The sequence below is a fragment of the Microchirus variegatus genome (genome assembly GCF_963457635.1).
Source record: "Microchirus variegatus genome assembly, chromosome: 3".
Taxonomy (NCBI): domain Eukaryota; kingdom Metazoa; phylum Chordata; class Actinopteri; order Pleuronectiformes; family Soleidae; genus Microchirus; species Microchirus variegatus.
The window spans coordinates 33,257,785-33,275,326 of record NC_139804.1 but is presented as its reverse complement, the minus strand read 5'-3'; the positions used below and the strand labels follow the sequence as shown (position 1 = coordinate 33,275,326).

General features: G+C 42.3%; 2 protein-coding genes across 2 annotated transcripts; one reads left to right on the top strand and one right to left on the bottom strand.

The window, feature by feature from the left end:
- Nucleotides 1-3,596: 3,596 nt before the first annotated feature.
- On the top strand, nucleotides 3,597-6,240 carry LOC310925111 (uncharacterized protein; the record flags this gene model as incomplete). The annotated part of the gene is made up of 4 exons (XM_083886981.1): nucleotides 3,597-3,846; nucleotides 5,081-5,161; nucleotides 5,241-5,321; nucleotides 5,399-6,240. The coding sequence occupies 4 exons, from the start codon at nucleotides 3,597-3,599 to the stop codon at nucleotides 6,238-6,240; spliced, it is 1,254 nt and encodes a 417-aa protein (XP_083743107.1).
- A 4,791-nt stretch (nucleotides 6,241-11,031) lies between these two features.
- On the bottom strand, nucleotides 11,032-17,130 carry LOC310924351 (S-arrestin-like; the record flags this gene model as incomplete). Its single annotated transcript, XM_083886061.1, has 13 exons — nucleotides 11,032-11,125; nucleotides 11,442-11,498; nucleotides 11,749-11,826; nucleotides 12,024-12,161; nucleotides 12,251-12,323; nucleotides 12,417-12,501; nucleotides 13,623-13,758; nucleotides 13,841-13,908; nucleotides 14,129-14,188; nucleotides 14,421-14,620; nucleotides 15,661-15,705; nucleotides 16,239-16,299; nucleotides 17,083-17,130. 13 exons carry the CDS (start codon nucleotides 17,128-17,130, stop codon nucleotides 11,032-11,034), a joined length of 1,143 nt encoding a protein of 380 aa, XP_083742187.1.
- Between the last annotated feature and the right edge of the window lie 412 nt (nucleotides 17,131-17,542).

Below are 17,542 nucleotides of genomic sequence, written 5' to 3'. Positions count from 1 at the left end.
GCAGAGGTGTCCTGCACTCTGTGTCTGTAAATGTTATTTTACTAACCAAAATAACTACTCAAATACAAAGTAAAAGTTTTCCCTTAAGGATTGGAAGTAAATGGGGTGGCTTATATATAGTCTGTTCTCTCAGGGTCTTTCTAGGTCCTAGATATTCTCAGCAGGTCTCTGGGGGTTTGACAGGTTAATATTTTTGTATTTATTTCCTCTTTAGGCATAAACACTGACCATGACAGGACCAGGAGTCTTCATAGGGACCAAATGAGACATCATGTAATTGTGTTTAAGTTCAGGTTAGGTTAAAGTTAGGGTTGTAAATAAAATGAAGTCAACGCAGTGTCCTAAGATGAACAGGTGCACAAAGCTTTTGTGTGTGTGTGCGTGCGTGTGCTTTCCCTTTCCCATTGGTGAAACTGGATCCGATAAACAGAAACCATATTTGTTGCCTACACCCCTTTTCTGACCTGTTTCTGAGATAACACACACACATACACACACAGACACTAAAAATCCTAACCCTAAAACCAAGTCTTAATCTTCAGAAAACCCTTTACTATGTGCAGATCAGACGTACCGTCTTCTCAAGGTCAGCATGTCCTGTCCTCACAAATATATGATTTGAATCAAAGTCACTGACACACCGACACATAGTCCACACTAAGTGCGTTTACATACACACAAAAAACGATTATTATCAGGTTTTTGTAGTTATCTGGTTATGTAAGCGTAATAAACCGATATTCATAATCAGTTTATTGCCGATATCGGTTTTTGAAAAACCTGTTTAACACACCTAAGTTTCTGTCAATATTCTGACTTCTTCGAGACATGTATACACCTTAAACGGTTTATTCCAGTTACCCGATCATTGCCAGTAATCCGTTTTTTTAGTGTGCATGTAAACGCACTCACTGACTGAGCTTTGAGCTCCTAAGGTTGAGACATGGACGCAATCAGGTATTACTGACCGTACTCTAAACAGGTGGGACACAGGAAATAGGGTCAGAAGAAGACAGGAAGTAGCTGGAACTAGCACAAACAACGATGGCGATGAAACTGTCGTTTTCGTGAGAGTTTGATGTAGTCAGTTGGCTTCAGTTGGTCCTTCATCAGGTGCAGTGGTTAAATGTGTCTTTCAGTTGTCATAAAACAATCTGCTGAAACCAGAGTTGGCTAGTGAGAACTCCAAGTATTTTCAAAAGTTGTGTAGTGTCGTAGTAAAGTCAAATTTCATTCGGTCAGCCATTTGTTAAGTGGCTCAAATCTGTTTTTTCCTTCTGTCCTTGCTATTGAGCCTCCATGTGTCAAGACTGGATCTTGGCACAGTGGACACTCACAGGTCAGTCTATGTGTCAGAACCTCATGTAACTACACTAATGTGTCTGTTTCCACTGTGTGTCTCTGCTGATCCGATCACCTGTGGACAGTGACGAGGACCTCGTGGGGAGACACACAGCACCTGGACATCCAGGTTGACGTGTGCCGTCTTCACTTGTGGGGAGAGCAGCGTTCCACTGTTAACATTCACACCTGACAATGAAAGAGGATACACTATACATTTATGCATATTCTGTATATCATATTAATGTGAGTGTAGTAGTTTGCACTCTTGCCTTTGTGTGTGTGTATGAGTGGGGTTTTCTCCAGGTTCTCCGGTTTCCTCCCACATCATCTTAGACTCTCTAAATTGGCCATAGGTGTGAGTCTGATGGACTGGTCGACCTGTCCAGGGTGCACCACGCCTTTTCGCCCCACGTCGGCTGGGATTGGCACCAGAGAAGTGACTAAATGAATGAATATTAATGTGACAGATACAGGAAAACAAGTCATCACCCACAGGTGCACCACCTAACGACCAGAGCTCCATAGGTGACCTACATGAATTCCTCCAGCCTGGTTCCCAGAACACAGCAACAACAGAGTGTTTGTTCGAGCAGGATCGCGTGTCACAGGGATCCCAGGTGTAACCAGGTCAGCGCTCTCATATGAAGAAGAAGCTCCACCAACCAGGATGCATCTACTGTACATGTATGGAGACGCACACAAAACTGACAATGTTAATATTGCTGTTAAGCCAATGCAACGCTAATGTAACACACGTGTGGTAATGCAAAGGTAACACACAAATGTAACACTACAGCAATGCTAACAAAATGCTAATACAAAATGCTAATGCAAAGCTAACATAAACAACGTAGCATGAATGATAAATGTGGACCAAAAGCATAGACGGCACAACACGATGACATGATGGGAAAGAAATTAAAAGAGTGGTTAAACTGTTAGTTAATGATAATGATAGTTATATCAACTGTGTGTGTGTGTGGGGTGTGTGTGTGTGTGTGTGTGTGTGTGTGTGTGTTGTAATGTGATGCCTGTGTATTATTTTAATGAGGTCACACAAAGACAAAAGCAAAAACTGTGGGTCTACTTCTTACTCAGCACACACACTGTTGTATGTATGTGTGTGTGTGTGTGTGTGTGTGTGTGTGTGTGTGTGTGTGTGCGTGTAAGGGTGTGTGTGTGCGTGTAAGGGTGTGTGTGTGTGTGTGTGAGGGTGGGGTCCAGGTGTTTATTAGCCGCTGTGCGTGACAGGTCAAATCAAAAGCAGGATCAACAGCTCGGTGAGTGACACGTCTGTGATTTAAGATGTTATTACAAATTATATTTACATCAAATTTTAGATTATTTAAGTTATTGTCACTACTATTGCTCTCAATTTCACATTTAACGTATTTATGTTATGCGATGGCTTGAATTTCTTGAAATGTTAATTTAAACAAAAACCTTTATTCGTTGCCTCGGTAGAACTGTTATGACTGTTACTATGTTTCCTGGAAAGGAATGGACAGTCTTTTTAATAACAGTTATAAAGTAAATGAAGTAAATAAAGTTGAAGCTTTGGTAAAAAACTTTGTCGTTAGCACACGCGATGAAAGAAAAAAGTTTGTATATTATAAGAAAATGCCAAAAAAAAAATACAGTAACTCAGTTTAATCCATTGGTTATGTTTTTATTTAATCCAGTTTACAACAGGTATACAGATGTTTGATTTTATTTTTGCTGAATTCTAGAGAGGCTGAATAAAACATGTAATTATAACCCATGTGCAATATACTGTCTTTTTACAAAAGTGCAATATAAACATATGCTATCCCATGCTCAATCTCTGTTTAGAATGTAAATATCTAGTCCATACTGTATATATTCTGGAAATTGTCTATTATTTACACTATACATTCTATTCTATTTAACTTTTTTATATAGTCTCAGTGTTAATATTGTACTTTTCTTATTGCATGTTTATTATTTATTATCCCTATCTTTACTGTCTTGCTGTTGTAACGCTGTAAATTTCACCAAGGACTCTGTTATTTTATCTTATGTTAGAAGAAACGTTGATATAATGATAGCGAAACACAAAAGTGATGCTAACATTATGCAGATATAATGATCACGTAATGATACCGTAACGCTAATACACTAATGCATTGTATTGATGAGCCCTGAGACAGTGTATAATGCTTCAGTGCGACAGTGTTCTGGTCATGTGGTTGTATAATATATGAAATTCTTTTTTTTTTCTCCCGTAGACCATGCTGACCTTCCCTCTTTACCTCCTGCTGATGGTGGTGTCCCTCCCCATCGTCGTGGTGATGCCTCAGACCATTCCCTTGAACAATATGTACGCTCTCGGAGAAAACATGACTCATGAGGAGCACTGTGACAGGCTGATGAGTGCACCAGTACCTGTGCCAGCGGACGAGCTCCCATGGTACTGTGTGTGCATGCAATGTCAGAACAGCAAGGGGCCCAAAGGAGACAGAGGAGACTTAGGATTGCCAGGTACAAGGGCAACAGTCCTCTGACGATACTGTGATTTACTCATACATGGTCAACAATTTCAGTGCCTCATACAACCACACTTTTAAGCCGTACAAAACTTCAGTGTCCCGATGGAAAAATCAATCCGTCACTTGCTCGTTGCTTCATTATCCTCCACATGAGGGTCGTCGCTTGGGAGCTGGACCAAATCACAGGACAAACATACAGAGCCGAACAACCATTCACTTTTACATTCATACCGATGGTCAATTTAGTGTCCAATGACCCTTTGCACGGTTCTTTCACTGTGGGAGGAAACGGGTAATAATCCACGTGCGCACACAGCAACTCCACATACTCTTGAGTCCACAATCTCAAGAGTATGTGGAGTTGAAACAAGAGAGAATGTTGGCTAAAAAGGGAAAACCAAAAAGTCCATTCATGGCATGAATGCAGCAGTAAAGTCCCCAGCAGACGAGAAGGTGAAGGTGCAGCACATACGAGCTGTAGTAAGAGACTTACTATCATGTGAGGGAACAGTGAACTAAAACAAGAGCGGGTAATTAGGTGAGATATCAGACATATATTTTATTAGGTGAGCTTTTTGCTCAGTGGCTAAACTCGGTTAAAGTTTTTCTTTGTGTCTTCGCTGAACGCCTCCGTGTCTCAGACTGGTTCTCAGAACACTCACAGCCAAATGGGCTCTGACTTTATCAGTGGCTCTTACAACCATTCCTTAGAACTATACGTTTTGTAAATCCAGGTTGACGGGCGTCATTTGTTGAGTGGCGATATGCGACAGTTGATCACTCCCACCGTAGCGCCTCCTGTAAACTACACAGGTTCTTTTTCTCACCTCTGAATGGTTTTCCATCCTGTTATTATCCAGAGATAATGGCCACCAGGGGCAGCACTGTTCCTTCTTAAGTTGAAAACAATGTTGATGCTTCACTCAGCTTCCAGGAGGTTGTTCTGATTCTGGGCCATGTTGAAGTATAGCAGTTGGTTGTTTACCTGTGTCAGACAAGTTCTGGTCAGTGTTATAGCTGTTATACACCTTAGGTCCACTGGTGGCAGTACTGAGTTGACAAACACCCCATCACTGTACTCCACTTAATTCACAATCCTATTTGTTCTCCTCATTATTCTTTCTGTCCTTCTCATAATCCTTGTGGTCCTCATTGTCCCCGTTATCCTATATGCATTCACTGTCCTCCCGGTCATCTCTGTCCTCATTGTCCCTGTCTTCTGTCAGGCATGCCGGGAAGATCAGGAAGACGGGGGATGAAAGGGCTCCGTGGTCCTCCAGGTTACATGGGCAGAACAGGGATAAAAGGTAAATGCCTCTCTGTTTCTTTGACCTGACTCCTCTTCTACGTCCCACTTCACCTGGTTCTGATGTTTTTGCTCCTCAGGACAGAAAGGAGACAAAGGTGAACTGGGACAACAAGGACCCCGTGGCATGGAGGGATTCCCAGGATCCAAAGGTTTTAAAGGTGAGGAAAGTGCCTTCAAAAGTTTTGGCTCCTTAGCTTCAGGTTCAGTTCCTGACCCATGTTTTTGGCTCTTACAGGTGACATAGGTGGTCAAGGTCTGAAGGGTTATCCAGGGGATCAAGGACCTAAAGGAAATGATGGACTCTGTCCAGAAATCTGTGAACCTACCCCTGGTCCCCCTGGAGACCCAGGTCTATCGGGCCGTGTTGGATCCAGAGGGGTGCAAGGCCCCACAGGACTGAGAGGTCGCAAAGGCGATGAGGGTGAAAAGGGGGATTTGGGTCGCTTTGGTGTTCCTGGACATGCAGGTGAGAAGGGAGAACTGGGTCCCCTGGGTGATTGTAACTGTATAGATGGAGATCATGGACTTCCAGGGCCGGAGGGTGGAAAGGGAGACAAGGGGGCCCAGGGTGAGGAAGGTTCTGTAGGGAAAGTGGGTAAACAGGGGGATGAAGGAGACCAAGGGCCAACTGGAATGATGGGTTTGCCTGGTCACTGCATGCCCCTGAACCCATCAGCATTCTCTGCATGGCTTACAACCAGCTACCCCCTTCCCAATATACCCGTGGTCTTTTCCAGAGTTTTCTACAACATCCAAATGGATTACGACACAAACACAGGTATCTACACGGCCCCCGCCGCAGGCACGTATGTCTTCAAATACCACCTCACCGTTTATGACCGCACCCTTAAAGTTACCCTCTTTCTAAATGCCGAAGCAGTTGTGAAAACCACAGACGAAAAACTGTTTGGAACGACCTCACACTTAGTCATCCTTCACCTGGAAACGGGAGACAGGATTTGGCTTGAGATGATGGATTTGCACACTAATGGCATGTATGCAGGTCCAGAGACCAGAAGTACATTCTCTGGGTTCTTGCTATATGAAGATGCATGTGACATGCTATATACCATGTGATCACACACACGACCCAATAAAACTAAAGCAGATAATGACAAATAGAAATGGGGGACTCTTTCTGGCAACCCCTCACCTGTAGGTGGAGAATCCAAATAATGATCCATAAATGACCTTTGGCCCCAATAGAAGTCAAAGATAAATGATATTAGAGCACCATTACATGACTTCTTTTCAAAATATTGCACCAAACAAGCAACAATAGATTAGCACAATGAACTAAGCCAAACCAAACTCAGCAGATTCTTTTTGAAAACCGTGTATCCCTTAATCCAAAGATTCAAACGCCCACTAAATAAAATAGAATAGTTTGAGCCTGATTTGTTCTCTGTTGCTCAATACTTTAGATGATTGTCATTCAACAAAACATAAAGAGTAGAGCGGTTTTGGCATCCGGATCAGTATAGTCAAGATAGACCAATCAAGAGAGACACAGGGAGAAGAAGAAACATCTATATGGACCAATCACACTGCTTGACAACATACATTCTGGGACACAAGATTCTACAGATGTACATTGCGACAGGAGTGCGTTGAGCTCCATTTTTATCGGCATGAAATACACCATTTTTGTCACTCGACATGTTTGAAAATGGTTGAGAGGCTTTAGAGCCACCAGGCAGAGAGCTCTGGGTTGAAAGGCTTATTTCAATTTGAACTCTGTTTGTCAAACTGTAGAATTCAAACTACCTTTCGGCATTTTTCATATGGAGGGTTTTCAGTATAGATCTCTAGACTCCAGTTCAAAGGTAATTGAGCTAACACACCTTGACCACAATTGATTTCATGCTGAATCATTTGGTTTGACTGGTTGAATGTTTTCTGATAAAAAAATAATAATAAAGTATCTTCATTTAGATCAATTTTATTCTTGGGGTAGTTGTTTTGGTCGTGTCATGTTGTTTGTCCTTGTTTTCTTGGCTTTTTCTATTGTGAGAACATCCTGTAATTGATCAGCAGCCGAATCTCATCTCTTTTGTTAACTGCTGAGATTTCATCTAATGATCCCCCAACTCTGAACCCGGTGCGTCAGTGTAAACTGATACGCCGCCTGTCTTTAGACCACGGGGGTGGGGTTTCTTTATCGAACAATGGAACAAAAACTCGTGTCCACCATTCATGCCCTAATAAGTTGATCAGAGACATGGAGATGATACGTGTCTCCTGACACCCGAGGAAGAAACTGAACTGAATTCAGAAGGTTCTGATGACGCCCGAGTCCCAGAGAGATTAAAGGTTTCCATGTTACCTTTGTGTTTTTTGTTTTGTTTTGAGATGAATTTATTGACAAAAAGTTACACCAGCTGTGTTGTACAGGAGAGACAGAATGTTAACCCTGCATGAGACTATTTCTCAATTGAGCTCCCATTAAGGTACCTGACCACTGTGGACACTCCTGCCCGCATCCCTCCGACAAGTTAAAAACATTGCTTTTTTTAGGGTTTAGAATCTGCAAAAATTGGGATATATTCAGCATTTTATCCACACGGAACTGGCGCTGCAGGGGCCGTCAAATGCTTTGTTTGGAAAATGAATCCCAGACTGAAAAAATCTCAAAATGTGACAACCAATAGAATTGTTTGTTTTGGTTGATTCTCTTTCTCTTACATTGTAATGTATACTTCTTCAAACAACACTTTATTTAATAAAAGTCTGTCCGTTTTTGGTGTACTTTTTTTTTTCAGCATCACAGCGCCCACATACAGGCACCCTGGCATATGTACTACAGCGTCAATTTTATTTCTTGAAATGATGCAGAAACATTTTTGAAGAATGAAGAGACATTTTTTTTATAGTTTGTATCACTGTACTTCATATGTTCAGGATATGTTAGCCGCAAAGGAAAACAAAAATAAACTCCTCAAGTCATGTAAATACATATTACAGAAAGTCGGGCAGATATTTCCACTGTATGTTGTGAGATCTGGTCGTGTATTCACCCGCTTCTCGATGTCACCTGGGGACTCAACGCATTCTTTGTTTATGTGACCCACTCTATTTTTCCCATGAGAATGACTGTTAATAGGGTGTAACACAGTGTCAGCTGTCTGTTCCACAGGGCGTTGCTGTTTCTCTTCACTACAAACACACTGAAGCTCATTACATTTGGTTGTGTGTGTGTTAACATTAGTTTTTCCATCTTTACTGTATTAAATAAAACCAGACGATTATTGATTGATTTGACTGTTTGACTCCAATTAAACAGTGAAAGGAACAACGATTTCCGTGATGCTGTCTCAGAGCCCTTTCACACCTATAATTTGATTGGAAATCCGGTTGGTTATCCCGCATCTCATACCCATAATGCATTAAACTAGACCGTTTCATCCCATTTGGTTTGTTTGCTTTCACACCAGAGGAACCGTACCAAAGTAGGACGGCTAAAGCGGTCTGAGACCACCCCTTCAGGCAGGTCTCGGGTTATACGTTTAAAGGGGAAATAAGTAGTTTATAGTGCCATCTAGAGGAGAGGCTGAAATTTACAACAAAGACCTGCTGCTCTGCTCACCCCCTCCCTTCCCTGAGCGCTACGGTATCCTCAGCAGGTCAAATGTCGTCCTCGTTGTCTTTCTCCGTGTCAGCAGATGAGGTTCGTGAGGTGAGGGAGAGGGCGAGCTACCGCGGCCGTAGAAGACGAAGCGGAGAGAGAGGAGGCGGGACTTCCGCTACAAGTAAAGAGACGCTTGTTTTGTTCTCTCGCGTTTGTCCTTACAGGCTCCGGTAGAAACATGGCGTCTCTCTGCTAACAGTGACTATGCAACCGCGGTCCGCGGTCATGTTATTTAACATGACTTTTTGAAACACTACGAAAATGAAACAAAAACTATTATACAGCGACTAGACAATGCAGGAGCACATAATATGTATAAAAAAGTGGATTTTGGGTCATATAAACCCATAAATACTACACATTGTACCTTTAAATACGTTTGGTACGCACCGAATGCTGCAGGTGTGAAAGCACCCTCAGTTGAAGATGATTGGGTATCGATATAGCTACCTTAACATCAGTGGCATGCACACAGAGACAGCGATTTCTCACTCACTCACTCGCTCACCTTCTACCGCTTTATCCTCCACATGAGGGTCACTGGTGCCAATCCCAGCTGCCAAAGGGGGAAAGTCCGTCAGTCCATCACAGGGACACATAGAGACGAACAACCATTGACACAGAAAGGCACTTGTTCCGCCCAGGTGGCAAACTGGGAATGCCTTTTCCTTGCTGCAAAGGCAATGATATACAAAATATGATGACAGATGTATGTGTCACCCGGTCAGAACAATGACTGTTGAGCTTGTATCTCTGTCTCATTCCAACTGAACTGCACACACTGGTGCCCTTCAGTCACCTGCCAGGTTTGAGGCCTGTGAAGTGAACCATAGGACATGTGACAATTGAATAATTGATGGGTGACATCACGCTTATTTATTTACCTGTGATGTCACATTTTACATCAAAGGGATTAAAAAAACTACGTAACAGAAGGACAGACCGCCATTCTCCATCTTCACACTTTAAGGCAGTGGTGAATCACAAATGTTTCACTACTACCTCCTTCCTCTAATCATTTCCGGCGCCGTGCTCAAGAACTTTGAACTGTGGAGGACAGCGTTACACCTCGCAGAGTACAGTCTGCTGGACATTATTTGGAGGAGGAGGAGAAGAAGAGATGATGTCACGCTGGGGATTATTTATACGTTTTGTGTCTGCAGAATATTGGTACACGTCTCTGCTTGCATGTTCATGGCCGGGGTTCCTTCTGTACTAAAAGAAGCGCCTGTTTCGGTCTCGGGGTCAACGCCTGATCCACATTTCTAAGCGTATTCTTTGAGGGATGAGTTGTGCGGTCTTCTACAGAGAGCACCACGGTTTTGTACTACATGGAGAATAAGCAGTTGGTGTGTATGGCCAACTGATTAGCGTGCTTGCGTGCATTACGTCCACACATACCTTTGCACACCTGGGCAGATCACATGACCAACACAAAGAACAATAGTCATCACTCATACTAATGAATGTGAGGAAAATCTATTATCTAATATTTACTTTGGTTTTTATTTCATTATTATTATCAGAACAAAGTAATAACTAACACTAACTGACAAATTAAATTTCACAACAGTTCACATTATATTTACACCTGAAACTGGATCATTTAATTTATATAACGCTACACGTCATTACATCATTACACCACCAGCGATTAAAAGCTGCTACATTCATGTGGACACAAGACGCGGGCAAATGACGTGACAATGTGTGGACGCTTGTCCTATGGAGGTATGACACCGGGCTGTAGTCCGACTGGGTCAGGAAATTGGACAACTTGCGGGGTCAGAATGAGGAGGAGAAAATCAACTCTGCCTCCGTAGGTGGCGCTGTATTGCTCTATGAGCTAGTGCGCATTAAACCAGTTCCCTGTTGACCTTTACGTCACAGGAAAACAGCTAGCATGAGATAGACAGTGCTTTTTCACTCTCGCTGACACCATTGTGTTGTTTGTTCTTTTCCGGCAACAGTAATGCAGTTTATACGTCGTCTCCTTCTACTTCCGGGTCAAACACCGGGGAGGAAACGTTGGTGCATGTGCAGAACGCCAAGGCTGACTCCAGTCTGACTAAGCGTATACATGCAGGGGTAATCGGACTATGAATCGCATTATCCAGGTATGTTAGTCTGACTAAGACTAGCTCAAACTGACTAAAGTGGGACTTTTAACATGCATGTAAACGCACTACGTTGTAAACTCGGTCAGGGCGGTGATGCAGGGACATGTCAGACATTTGTCTTTAGGCCTCAGTGGGAGACTCGTCATCATCTCCATAGACCACACCCTTCAGGTAGGCTCGTTTAAACTCCTCAAAGACCATGTCGTCTGTCTCACTGTGGGACAGAAGGACACACAATAAGAGAGAGATACAGAGAGGGAGGGAGTGAGCCAAAGGGACAGAGCGTGGGAGACAATGAAAGTTAAAGGGACAGGTAGAGCGGAAGACAGACAGAGGGACAGTGAGAGGGACAAAGCGGTCTTACCTTTCCTTGGCTGAAGACACAAGTGAAATAGGAAAAGTAAAAAAAAAAAAACAGGGAAAAAGACAAAAGAATATGAAGGAATTCTGATTGGATGTCACAGACGAGACAAACTATGATAAGATAAGAGCAGTGACCCTGCACCTCAGCTAACTTCAGAGGAGGACACTCACCTGGTTCAGGATTTGGATTCATGAGCCTGAAAGGAAGCTCCACACACACGTCACTAAAACACACAGATAAACACACACACTGTAACTCACAGATACATACACATCACTGCAACACAAATGCAAAGTCGTGTGATCATGTACCTTGACGTCAGTGTCCTTTTTTGGGAGCAGAGAAAACACAGACGTGAGAGGGGTCACAGTGAGGTCACAGTGAGGTCACAGAGGGGTCACAGTGAGGTCACAGAGGGGTCACAGAGGGGTCACAGAGAGGTCACAGTGAGGTCATTGTGATGTCACACTCACCCACACGCCATCATCCTCAACACGACCTTATACGACACAAGGATTCCCTGGACGTCCATCAGGACATCCTGTTTCACACTGAGGCACAAAGAGAGAAGGAGAGAGATGTCTGTCAAACTAGTTTGTCAGTGTTTGGGAAATTTGTATTTATTTTATTTATTATTGACAACCGTTGTGATACATCATGTCAGTTGATCAGCTGAATAGCCGCACATTTGAGACCTCTGGTCTAATGGGAGATTTGTGTTTCTCTTTTGTTCCTGTGTGTGTCTCACATGCTGGATGAAGCCAGGTTTGTGTCCTCGTGTTTCAGTCGTCCGTCCAGGGCCAGTCCTCTACGTTCTCTGTTGTAAGCCAGGACAGGAAACAGTGTGTAGACTGTCCTCAGAGATGTCCCTGCAGGAATAGTGTCCCTGAAGAGACAGATACAGACAGAAGTGAATAAAAAAAGAAGAGCAGCTGAACTTGTCTCCTCTTCATGTATTGAAGCAGTCAGACTCACTCAGTCTCCTCGATGGCCACAGACTTGACGTATTTGTCGTTGGAGTAAAGAACAACGTTGGTCACCTGCTCCACTGCCACAAACAACAGGTTAATTAATGCCAGTAACACCTTTAACATAACAACACCTGTAATTTCACAGTGACATCTGTCCTGTGTGTCCTCACCTGCCAGAGTGATGCCTTTGATAGTCCTGCTTGAAGAGTTGGTGATGTCAACGTCGACTTTGACCGGCTCGCCATGGTAAAATGTCTGCAGACGGGAGAGAGACTGATTTAGCTACCTAAGCTTGTAAAGCTAATAATATGTTGCTAACGTTAGCTAAACATTGGTCTTGATCGTCAACACTAACTCAGCCTCCTCAGTTTGTAAAGCTAATAATGCGTTGCTATATTAGCTAAACATGAGTATTAGCTTAACATTGGTATTCATGATCATCAACACTAGCTCAGCTTCCTTAGCTTGTAAAGCTAATAATCTGTTGCTATATTAGCTAAAGGTGTATTGGCTAAACATTGATATTCATGATCATCAACACTAAATCAGCTTCCTTAGCTTGTAAAGCTAATAATGTGTTGCTATATTAGCCAGACATGTGTATTAACTAAACATTGGTATTCATGATCATCAACACTTACTCGGCTTCCTTAGCTTGTAAAGCTAATAATCTGTTGCTATATTAGCTAAACGTGTATTGGCTAAACATTGGTATTCATGATCATCAACACTAAATCAGCTTCCTTAGCTTGTAAAGCTAATAATGTGTTGCTATATTAGCCAGACATGTGTATTAACTAAACATTGGTATTCATGATCATCAACACTTACTCGGCTTCCTTAGCTTGTAAAGCTAATAATCTGTTGCTATATTAGCTAAACGTGTGTATTAGCTAAACATTGGTATTCATGATCATCAACACTAACTCAGCTTCCTTAGCTTGTAAAGCTAATAATGTGTTGCTATATTAGCTAAACGTGTGTATTAGCTAAACATTGGTATTCATGATCATCAACACTCAGCTTCCTTAGCTGACTTAGCTTGTAAAGCTAATAATCTGATGCTAACATCAGCCAAACAATCATCAGCTCGGACTTAGCTACCTTGGCAAACGTCTCATGTAAAATACTCAGAATTTTAATTTTTTTTTGAGAAAGATCTAATTTGTTATTTTGGTGTACATTACTTTACAGTACAGTACCTTATGTGTATGGAATAACCCATCTTATTTATGATGCAATTCCTAGCTTGGTAATAATGGCAAAAGTGTGGTAAAAGGGAGATAATATTACACTAATACCATGAAATTTTCAAAGTATCCAGGTAGTAGATGATAATTACTTTACCACCTGAACTGGTGACCTTATGAGCTCACCTCTTTGGGCAGACTCATTTTGACACGCAGGGGATTCTCTGACATCAGGAACTCGAAGGTCGTCTCTGCGACCGGAACCACGTCACTGAGTGCCGGACTGAACTGGATCTTACGGATACTCAGGCGAACTGAACTCCTGCAGAGAGAAAAAGAGACAACTCAAACTCATCCAAGCTCTGCTGAACTGATCCTGATTACAATCTGGATCCTGGACTCACTGTTTGCTGATTTTCTCATCTCTGTTTTCGCCGCAGAACGCCTTCACCTCAAACTCCACCGCACATTTCTGTCCAGACACACAGATGGTAGCAGGACACATTCAAGGAGACAAACATGGAATCTGGATCACTCAGAATACACCGTTCACACCAAGATCCAGGTCCTGGATCAAGGTTGTTCTGGGTTTTACTTGGAAGCAGTGAACAGTCGGACTTTCTCGACGTGTGCTTCCAAGATTTGAACTTTGAGTACATGTGAAGACGTTTTCACCTAAAATCTGAGTTTACCTTTCCCACATCCAGTGGTCCTGGCTGCATAGTGACAGAGCACGGCAGGTTATCTGGAAACTGAGACAAAAACAAATTTCAGTGATACGAGTCACATCAGGTCAAGGTCACATCAGGATTGAGTCAAACCAGGTCCAAGTAACATCAGGAAATAGTCAAATCAGGATTAAGTCACATGGCATCAGGGGCGAGTCACATCAGGTCACAGTGACACTGTGGTTGCCCACTATCCCTCAGAGCAGATGAGGAGGTCAAAGGTCATATTCGGAGGGTGCAGGAAGAGGATTCTCACCTCAAAGAAGAAGGGAAAGGCGTTGTCTCCGAGCTTCTGCAGCAGCTTCCTCTGGATCTTTGTGTGAGTCAGTTTGTCTTTGTCCTGCAACTCGGGGTAAACTTGCCGGGTCACCAGGAACAGGTCTCGCCGGAAGGCCACGCCCATCACGTCCATGTCCTGACGGCCGTACCGAAACGTGCAGGACAGCATCACGTACACTGCGCACACAGAGATCGTTTAGGAACTACGTTTCCAAGAATATAAAACCTCAGGGTTTCTGTTTCTTCACTGAGTCAACTTTGAATCCAACATGGCTGCCACTGTCAATCAACGTAATTACTTTGGTGATCATTTCACACACACACACACACACACACACACACACACACACACACACACACACACACACACACACACACACACACACACACACTTGTACTTGCTGCATACTGAGGACTGGGTTGCTGACAAAGTGAGGACCAGCATTTCCACTTTATAAATCAACATAATTACAAAGATCTACTTCATGAATGACATCTACAAAGAACTACTGGTTGCAGTACCATAAAATGTCTGCAGGTGGAGCCCCATAGCAAAAAGGGCAGGAAAACTTTTATTTATTTATTTATTTTCAATTTTTGGTCCAAAATTTGACAAAACCGTCATACTATACTATGTCGTCCAAAATTTGAAAAAAAAAAATTTACCCAAAATTGTTGGTCCAAAATTTGACCCAACATTTTTCGTCCAAAATTTGACAAAACAGTCATACTATACTATGTCGTCCAAAAGTTGAAAAACATTTGACCGAACATTTTTGGTCCAAAATTTGACCGAACATTTTTGGTCCAAAATTTGACCAAACATTCTTGGTCCAAAATTTGACCAAACATTTTTGGTCCAAAATTTGACCAGACATTTTTGGTCCAAAATTTGACCAGACATTTTTGGTCCAAAATTTGACCAAACATTTTTGGTCCAAACATTTTTGGTCCAAACATTTTTGGTCCAAAATTTTTGGTCCAAAATTTGACAAAAAAGTCATACTATACTATGTCGTCCAAAAAGTGAGTTTTTTTTTTGAAAATTGAGTATAGCGTGTTTACAACCTAAGGAAGTGATTTCAATGAAAACAAAGTGAGGACCGGCCAAAATGTCCTCACTCCGTAAAAATGACCTCACTTTGTTGGTTAAAAACCCTCACTGGTCCTCAGTATGCCGCAAGTACAAGAACACACACACACACACAAACACTGACCTTTCCTTCCCTGCAGCTGCAGTGGATCGATGAGGACCACGCCATCTGAGAGGAGACATTTTTATGATTCAGACATATAGAATCACTTTGTTTGCTAGCTTTAATGAGCCTTTTGCACAGGGGCCATGTGGTCACAGTAAAACAAAACAAGACAGAGGTGTAATCCCATTTATGTCAGATTGAATTTATCTTGAGTTTAATTTTGTCTAATATTTCCTCTTCCTGCTGGCTCTTTTAAGTTAGGTCTTTTTGAAACTGCAAGGATCTCAATAGGTAGACAGGAAGTGAGCCAAAGAGGTTAGCATTAGGAAACGGCAGTTTCCTATTCCGATACGGCGGTATACATAAACTGTTCTTTAGCCAACATTTGCATTGAGACACACACAGGCATACAAAATGGCTGCAGTGCAAAGGGCCCATTAAAATTGACTAGAGCCAACACAAAGGACCAGAAGTAGCGGGAATCTATTAGCTTAGCACAAAGTCTAGAGGCAGAGTTGAGGCAGGGACAATCTGTTAGTTTATAGTTTATAGCACAAAGGGACAAATTGTGAGGCTAGCTTTATTTTAGACCTCACCGACTGGATCCACAAAGTCACAGTGATCCACAAAGTCTCTCTTGCCCATGTAGACCGTCACCTGAGGAGCGATCAGAGGTTCATTCAATTCAAATGTATTTGAATAGCATCAATTCAAGCTAACATAGCATCAGCTAACTCTTCAAGGGGTCGTACCGGGGTCGTACCTATGTTCCCCCCGGGTCCTATGTTCCCTGTTTTTCCCAAAAAAGGTCCACTTTGTATGTGACAGGGGAACATAGGACCCTTTTTTTGAAAAAGGGTAGGGTTAGGATTAGGGTTAGAGAAAGGGTCCTTTGTTCCCCAGTCACATACAAAGCGGGGAACATAGGACCCGGGGAACATACTGTAGATACGGTCCCGGTCGTACCTATGTTCCCCGGATCCTATGTTCCCCGTTTTTCCAAAAAAAGGTCCGCTTTGTATGTGACCGGGGAACATAGGACCCGGGGAACATAGATACGATCCCCTTTTCAAGGACACATTTGCTGCAGACATTAGACAATTCTTTCCAATATTTTAAAGACATGCAAAGTGAGAGCTATTAGTCTGCAGTTTGTTGGCTGATTAAGATCCTCCCCAGGTTTTCTAATTGGGATTATAATCATTTCTTCACAATTTGCTCTTGCTCTTAAAAGACAACAACAACTTGCTGCATCTTCCCACCATCAGTGAATTCACCTGCAGCTGTCCGCTTTACTTCTTACATCATATTAACAGCATAATCCAGGCGATAACTAGGACATAATGAAGGCGATCAGACTCACACTGATCCTGACTAATGTATCCTGCATCAGCTGAACCTAGATCAGTTGAACCAGGTTCACAGGTCACTTTCACTCACCGACTTGTCGTGGGAAACTTTCTTGAAGACGACGTGTTTTGGACTCATGGCGACTCAGCGACTCGACCTGCAGCAGAGGGATTATTTTCTTTTGATGTCTAATGAATGTTGATTAATGTGTAATAAAAGTATACATATCTATTAACATTTAACATAATAACATTTTCAAATAAACCTATTTTTTTGTAAATCCATATCAGGCTCAGTTTATATCTTATTATTGACTATTTTAATTTGTAATCTGTCTTTTGAACTTTAAAGGTTGCCCTTGTAAGAGAGATCTTGATCCCAATGGGACTTTGGCTGGTTAAAAAAAAAGTTGAAATAAATAATAATTCTTTTTTTTTTTTTTTCGTGGATCAAAAACCATCAACACAGTTGTTAATTTACTCCTCAACAAACATTATGTCACATCAGTACTGGCAGAATATCTACCTTCTGGCACAATGGTTTTCAGAGT